Genomic DNA, 7,677 nt, shown 5'->3' on the forward strand with positions numbered 1-7,677 from the left:
GTTTCTGATGAAATTTCGTTCGAATTTTAATACAGACACGCATATAACTATAAACGGTATATTAAATTAATAGAAAGAACACACGCTTTATTGAATTAACATAGGTGCTATTCGGTAATACAGTGATTTGAACGAAGGAAATTCTGATAACTTTCGAAAAAAATATATTTTTTAATTGCCTTATCAAACAAAATTACTAAGACCGTAAGTACTGGCGGATCATCGCTGCGTTCATACAAGATAAGATCAATCAACTTTATCGTTGCTACAAAGCATTAGTCAAGTATCAATATCCTGTGCACTAATTCTTCGAACCATTTCATTTGTGAACATTTAAACACTAATTGGCGAACTTCCCAAGAATTAACATCTATTTTAAAAAATCTGAAATTACATTAAGTTTATATACATTTGACAGAGTGACCTACGATCGAACGTAAACACCTGCGGACAAAGATTTTACTTTCTAGGCGAAAGAAAGAAACGGAAAATTAAGAATGCGTCTATGCTTCGGAAAACGTACTGGTGTACGTATGGGCGCGTCTGGGTCCGATCGACGCAATTCCGACGCTTACTTTCGACAACTGTCCCTTCAAAGAAAACATGGCGTGATCGGTGAAATAAACGTATCCTCCAATCTGCCAGTCACCGTTTTCAAGAAAAATGAAAAGTGAACAAACAACTTTAAACTATTCTTTCGACGATGATTCGAAATTACGATAAATTCAAGTTTTATGTACGATTGTAGAACGAAACAGTTGATCAAAAACGCCATTTTGAACAACCAGTTCCTCGGAGATCTCGATGAGTCGCGTATAGAGAAGCTTATATCGGTGATGTATCCGGAACAGGTGAAAGCCAATACGCGAATCATTCACGAAGGTGAAGTCGGTAAGTAATTATCTTTCGAAATGACAAGATATTAATCTATGAAATATTAGAAAAATGATGGTAACCGATTGTGTCAGGATCGCATATGTACGTCTCGGAAGAGGGAACCTTCGAAGTTTACGTAGGCAATACGTGCCACGAGAGCTTTGGTCCTGGTGTCGCTTTCGGAGAACTGGCCTTGTTGTACAATACCAAAAGACTGTGTTCTATCCATGGTATTATACTAGCTATACTATAAATCTTGAAATCTTTTAGGAACCATTTAACAAACTTAATAAAATATTTTATTGTAACTGTCGAGACGCTCGTTTGTTCCTTTAGCGAGTACAAATGCGAAAGTATGGGTGCTGGAAAGACAGGCGTTTCAGACGGTAATGCTAAAAGATAACGAAGAATCGTTGGAGCATAATTTGAAGATTCTTCGTCAAATTGAAATATTCAAGGGTCTGTCGGAGGAGGTTCTGCAGAAAATATGCGACCTTATAACAGTGGTGCGTGCGAAATGGTTCCAATAATGCTAACTCGAAATTAAAAGACGCTATTTTTGTATCGCTTTAGGAATTTTATCCAGCGAATTCGTACGTGATTCGAGAGGGCGACAAAGGAGATAAATTCTACATTATAAACGGTGGTAGCGTGAAAATCACGAAGAATAAACCAGGTGGCACGGAAGAGGAAATGACAATTCTTGAGAAGGGTGACTATTTCGGTGAAAAAGCGCTATATGACTCTGAAGAATCTCGTCGACAGGCGAATGCTATCGCAATGGCTCCTGGATTGGAATGTTACACGGTTGAAAAAAGGTAAACGTATAAAATGTTTTCAGATAATTTCACGATGAAGAATTAACAAAAGTTTATCACGAAGTTTATAAATTTGTTAACAAAGTATGTCTTTGTGTGATGCTATAGAGCTTTCCTAGATTATCTTGGTGGACTAGACTCGATCAGAAATAGAGATTGGTCAGGATATTACAGTGTAAATGAGTCGGATGACTGGGGTGACGAATTCAAGAATTTAACTCTGTCTGATACTGTATTTGAAGGGACGATCGGGGCTGGAGGTTACGGCAGAGTGGAACTGGTCGTCGTCAATTCGATGCCTAACCTTAGTTTCGCCAGGAAAAAGATCGTCAAGCATATGATCACAAAGGGTGGCTTCCAAAAAATGATGTATAACGAGAAGAATAGTTTGAAATTGTGTAATTCGCCGTTTATCTGCAAGTAAATTAACAACTCTGCTCTAACGTGAAAATGAATTTTTTTTTTTTTAGAATATAGTATACGTAATTAAAGAAAGCTAAGAAAGAAAAAGATTCGATCTAGTGATTCTTTAATTTATTAATGCTTGTATTGGAATTTATAATGTAAAACTTGAAGAATATTTGCCACCGAATAACGACTTGATATATATTAAGCGATGCATAATTCTACGTTTCTTGTAGATTATACAGAACCTTCAAGGACAATAGGTATCTATACCTGCTACTGGAAGTATGTTTAGGCGGAGATCTAAGAACAGCCTTATACAGAAGCGGCCGATTCGATAATTCAACAACTAAATTCGTAACCGCTTGTGTCGTAGAAGGACTTCAACACCTTCATTCACTGGGCATCATCTACAGAGACTTAAAACCTGAGAACATCGTAATCGATAATCGAGGCTATGCTAAGCTTGCAAGTTCTTTTATTTCGAATAAATAACAATCGATAATAAATTCATTCGTTAACTCAGCTATCTTTACAGACTGATTTTGGATCTAGTAAAAAAATTGGCCCATACAAGACAAAGACTTTTATGGGTACACCAGAATATTTGGCTCCGGAAATCATTCAAAGTAAACTTTATAATCAGTACGCATTCTCATGTTTAGTTTACATATTTATTAAGTCTTAAATTAATTCTTAAAGCGACTGATTATTTTTTATTAATGAAGGGCCGTTGATTATTGGGCACTTGGAATTCTTACGTACGAGATGTTAACGAATCGAACACCTTTCCAAGATGTAAGTGATATAGAAGTGTATAAGAACATTCTTCGTGGTTTTAAGGATATGCTTGTACCGCCCATTATTAAAAACACGGCAAAGAATTTTATCAAATCACTACTGGAAGATGATCCATATAAAAGACTTGGTTATTTACGAAATGGTGTTGCTGATATTCATAACCATAAGTATTTATTAACGAATTTGTAGAATATATTTGTATTTATTAATTTAAATATTAATATTTACATAACATAAATTAATTTCAGATGGTTCCATAACTTTAAATGGCAGGAGTTACAGAGCCAAACAATGCCTTCCCCTATTGTGCCAAAGGTAAATAAGAAATTGTCAGAATGTTATATATCTTTGAAACAGCTAATCTCATTATCTAATTCATTCACAGGTAAGGGATCATCTCGACTTAAGAAATTTCGATAAATATCCTCCGGATTACAGATCGGCACCAATGGACTATTCCGATTGGGATACGAATTTCTAACGATCTTTATTATACGATTCACTTTGTATATATTATGTTAAAGTATCTATTTATTATTTAAGTTAACTATTAAATAATATATTAGCCCTTGCTTTTTATTTTGTAACAGTATTAAAAATATATTTTTAAATAATGAAAAGTCAATTATAACGCATAACATATAGTTAAATCTTTTGTAAGTTGCAAAAAAGCATCAATTTATAAAGAGTTATAATTAAAGTATACATACATACTTTGTATATATGAAGCACGATTAACCAAAGATTCCAGATTAACCAAATACGAATACCACATTAATAACACTGTGATTAATTTCCACGTGCGAGATTATTTGTCAAGAAAGGTTATGCTTATTTATGAAGAAACCGACAAACAACTGTATCACAAACAAGTACAATATTCTATTACAGAAGAAATACTTGAATACTTATAAACACGGTTCACCAGCCTTTTTGAAATATAAAAAGTTTAACTTGGCACTGCGCAAAGAACGCCGTCAACTTCAGGTGGCGCACGATTTGCTGCACTCCTCCAAATAACCTTGTTATACTATTGTTCCAATGGTGAATTTACAAATTTATATAACAAATAAATTACGGGTGGTAAAATATATTATTAGTCATGCTGTTATATGGGTTACATATATCACAATAAAATTGCAATAAACGTTATTTGTAATCAATAAAGATAAGATTTGGCAATAGATCGTATCGAATTAAAGTGTGAAAGAGAAAAATACATATTATGTATTTTTAATAACATCACAACTAAACGTAACAGTGAAATGTGAATAACACGATCGTTTGTAATGCGTTTCTGTATATTGATAAATACCGCTTGGTTATTAGTGGTGACAGGACCTAACTTAACATGAGGTGAAACTAGGTCCACAAAAATTTCAGTTGATAGCATTTTGCAAAAATATTGCACGATGGAAGCTCATGAGAATGAGCAGTATGTTACATTTCCCCTTTCAGAGGTACACGATAGCATACAGGATAATATTATATCTCATGAAGAAATATGTGAACCAGTTGACGAATGTGTTCTACAAGAAGGACTCACTGAAGTATCTGTTACAGACGTTAATTCTAGTATCACAGAAGCACAGGTTGCAGTTGAGATATTAGCAAAACATTCCGAGGAGGAAGATAAAAATCGTGTAGTATATCCTATATATATTAAAGAAGAAGAACAACATCAATATACATCCGGGGATGATGAATCAATGGCTGTGGAAGCTCTACGACAACTTGGAGGCATGTATCCTTGTTTCGAAGACAAAAAAGTATGTTCGCGTTGTGCAAACATGTTCACACAAGCTGAGATAACAAAGCATCTTACTACCTGTTCTGCTAGTAAATTATCATGTATTACTTGTGGAGAAAGATTCGAAAGAAAAATAGATTTAAACAATCATATAGTTTGTCATCAAGTAGATCGCCCACATGCTTGTAGAACTTGTGGCAACTTGTTTCGTTCAAAGAACAATTTAAGATGTCATATGTTGCAAGTGCATCAAGTGCAAAAACCTCATAAATGCACCATATGTGGAGCAGATTTTCAAAGGCCTTCTAGTTTATCCAATCATATGAAAATTCATACATATGTTGCTGGACGTGCTATTATGCAGTCACAGAGTGATAATGTATCACAGTCAGAGGAAACATTCAGAAAATGGCCTGAAAATATGACAGAGTCCCAAAATAATCAAGTGCCATCTTCGTCTGTACAAACGGTTCAAAGCTACGATACAGTTCAATGGACAGTTCCATCTTATAACTTTCAAAGTGAGCAGGCAGCAGTTAATTCAATATCTAATCCTGAGGAAAAAATAGACACTTTACATGAATTTACTGTAATGCCAAATGGAGAAGTAACACAGTTTGAATATACTCAACAAAATAATATAAATAATCAAGTCAATCAGCAATACAATCTTTCATTAAATTCATTTAATAATGCTGATACAATGGTGAAAGTTGAAACTTTATCGTATAATAGTGAAGATAGAAAGAATTATATAGAAGTTGAAACAAATGGTACAAAACAGCATACTTGTAGACATTGTGGAATTAGTTTTTCTCGCGCAACAGCATTGGTATCCCATGAGAAAACTCATACATCTAAAAATTGGAACATGCCAATTGAATGTGAGTATTGTGATAAACAGTTTCAAGATGGCAATCACTTAGCAACTCATCAAACAACTTGTGCGAAGAAATTAATGCAAAATAATGTTGAACAAGGTACACCTAATAATAAATGGGGTAAACATGCATGTTCTGAATGTGGCAAAAAATTTACAACCAAACAAAAAATGTTCAGACATCAGTGGATTCATAGAAAGAAAACACATTCTTGCGAAGTATGTGGATCTCAATTTGAAAAGCAAAATCAGTTGGATGAACACAGATTATCAGCTCATCCTGGTGACTCTCCATTTACTTGTACAGAATGTGGTAAAAGTTTTGTATCGCGTCAAGGACTTTGGGAACATGGTAGAACACATGCTGGGAGTCCTGCACATTTTCATTGTGATACATGTTCCAAAACATTTTCATCGCGACAGGGATATTTAATACACCATAGAACTCATACTGGAGAAAGGCCATATGGTTGTAAATTTTGTTGGAAAGCGTTTAGAGATGGTGGAACTTTAAGGAAACATGAACGTATTCACACAGGAGAGAGACCTCATGTTTGTCCTCTATGTTCAAGAGCATTTAATCAAAAAGTTGTTTTAAGAGAACATGTTCGATGGGTTCATGCAGCAGGAAAAAATGAAACTGAAGTAACCGGGCCCCCTTTTTCCTGTCCTATATGTGGTGCTTTAAATCAAGATCGGGATGAATTATGTGCACATATTGTTAAACATTCAGATCAAATGATTGCAGAAGCAAAAGCTAAAACAAACAATAATGCACCAAAAACCAAACCAGTTAAGAAAAAATCAAAAGTGTCTGCAAATACATATTTACAAGGAAAACAAGGAGCTGGAAATCTTATAATTCCTAAATCAGAGGAAACTGAAGCACTTTTGTCTATTACAGAATCAGATAAATCAGATGACCAACAAATTTTAAGTGATAAACAAAATAATACTTTCCTTGTAGTTACTACAGAAAAACGTGATGAAAATTATATTGCAATATCTGAAATTAAATCTGAAGACGTACAATTATTAGTTGATGAAAAACAAGATGAAAATATTCATATTTCACAAGCTAATCATAGTCACAGAGAATCTTTAAATACAACTCGCATAGTTTCTACAGAACGAGAAGGAAGTGCACTTCATACCACAAGCAGTCATAATGAAATAACTACAATGCATTTAATACAGGCTTCAAAGCAAACAAATACTTTACATTTAATATCAAAGCAAAATGAATCGTTGCCTGTTCTGACACTACCAAATCCTCAGAGTCATGAAAATTTTTCCAGTCAAATTGCACAAATAAGTAATGATGATTTACCAATGGATATGGTAACTCACCATTCAACTAGGCAAAATCAAGATATCAAGAATCACAGTGAAGTTGGACAGGAATCATTAATACAGGAGGGAGGATCCCAAACGGCTGTAATACAAGTTGTACAATATCATCAGCAAGACAGTGATGATGGAGAAGAATTAGTCTGTGGTATTTGCGGGGAAGATTTTAATGATAAAAATGTGTTGATGGAACACGTTAAAATTCACATATAATTATTGTTACTTTATTACTATCCAAGTTTGTGATATTCTCATGCTATTAATGTGGCTATCTAGAAAATAACAAATTTGAGGATTCCTTATGTTATTGAAAAGGAAAAAAAACTAAATATAACTTTAAATATCGTTTCCAATAGTAGTAGTAAAGCACCAATCTTCTATGTGTCTTACAAATGCACTGATATTAAAAAGAAACAGGGAATTTCAATGATATTTATACATTTTTAATTAATTTGGTTTTGTTTCTTCAAAATGCTTTTGCACATTTAGATCATACATTATACATGTGGTAAAATAATGTGTATCTTTTAAAATAAAATACAGATAAAGATTATATATTATGTAAAGCACATTACTGATTGTCTTAAAGATTTAAAAAAAAAAACATATCGTAAGAAAATAATCTCAAGATTATATATCTCTGCTTTGATGCAATTTACGAATTGTTTGATCTTGAATTTAAATATCATTTTTCGATATCTAAATTATAATTAAGTCAAATGACACTTAAGATGTAGAATGTGTGGTGCGATAATAAAATGCATTTTATTTTCTACATTTACTTTATATTAAAACAC

The 7,677-nt window shown here is 33.4% G+C and overlaps 2 protein-coding genes across 3 annotated transcripts; both read left to right on the top strand.

Annotated features, from left to right (window-relative positions):
* The first annotated feature begins 238 nt into the window (after positions 1 to 238).
* LOC117235365 (cGMP-dependent protein kinase 1-like) lies at positions 239 to 3,628 on the top strand. The gene is made up of 11 exons (XM_033497321.1): positions 239 to 670; positions 749 to 891; positions 969 to 1,106; positions 1,213 to 1,382; positions 1,450 to 1,694; positions 1,803 to 2,114; positions 2,336 to 2,567; positions 2,638 to 2,744; positions 2,828 to 3,067; positions 3,149 to 3,215; positions 3,286 to 3,628. The coding sequence occupies exons 1-11, from the start codon at positions 498 to 500 to the stop codon at positions 3,379 to 3,381; spliced, it is 1,923 nt and encodes a 640-aa protein (XP_033353212.1). The 5' UTR covers positions 239 to 497; the 3' UTR covers positions 3,382 to 3,628.
* Positions 3,629 to 3,721: 93 nt separating this feature from the next.
* On the top strand, positions 3,722 to 7,655 carry LOC117235364 (zinc finger protein 708-like). 2 transcript variants are annotated; one of them, XM_033497320.1, is made up of 2 exons: positions 3,723 to 4,360; positions 4,464 to 7,655. In XM_033497320.1, exon 2 carries the CDS (start codon positions 4,610 to 4,612, stop codon positions 7,091 to 7,093), a length of 2,484 nt encoding a protein of 827 aa, XP_033353211.1. In that variant the 5' UTR covers positions 3,723 to 4,360; positions 4,464 to 4,609; the 3' UTR covers positions 7,094 to 7,655. The 2 variants fall into 2 exon arrangements, with proteins under 2 accessions (XP_033353210.1, XP_033353211.1); XM_033497319.1 differs by having other exon boundaries at positions 3,722 to 7,655.
* Positions 7,656 to 7,677: the final 22 nt, after the last annotated feature.

This window comes from Bombus vosnesenskii, unplaced genomic scaffold, assembly GCF_011952255.1.
Source record: "Bombus vosnesenskii isolate JDL3184/JDL3185 unplaced genomic scaffold, Bvos_JDL3184-5_v1.1 scf7180000013316, whole genome shotgun sequence".
NCBI lineage: Eukaryota > Metazoa > Arthropoda > Insecta > Hymenoptera > Apidae > Bombus > Bombus vosnesenskii.

Coding starts and splice junctions, on each gene's coding strand:
- LOC117235364 (XM_033497319.1), top strand. CDS start 4,313: ATGGAAGCTCATGAGAATGAGCAGTATGTTACATTTCCCCTTTCAGAG.
- LOC117235365 (XM_033497321.1), top strand. CDS start 498: ATGCGTCTATGCTTCGGAAAACGTACTGGTGTACGTATGGGCGCGTCT. Junction 2,568..2,637: donor ATCGAGGCTATGCTAAGCTT/GCAAGTTCTTTT, acceptor CTATCTTTACAG/ACTGATTTTGGATCTAGTAA. Junction 2,745..2,827: donor CAAAGTAAACTTTATAATCA/GTACGCATTCTC, acceptor TTATTAATGAAG/GGCCGTTGATTATTGGGCAC.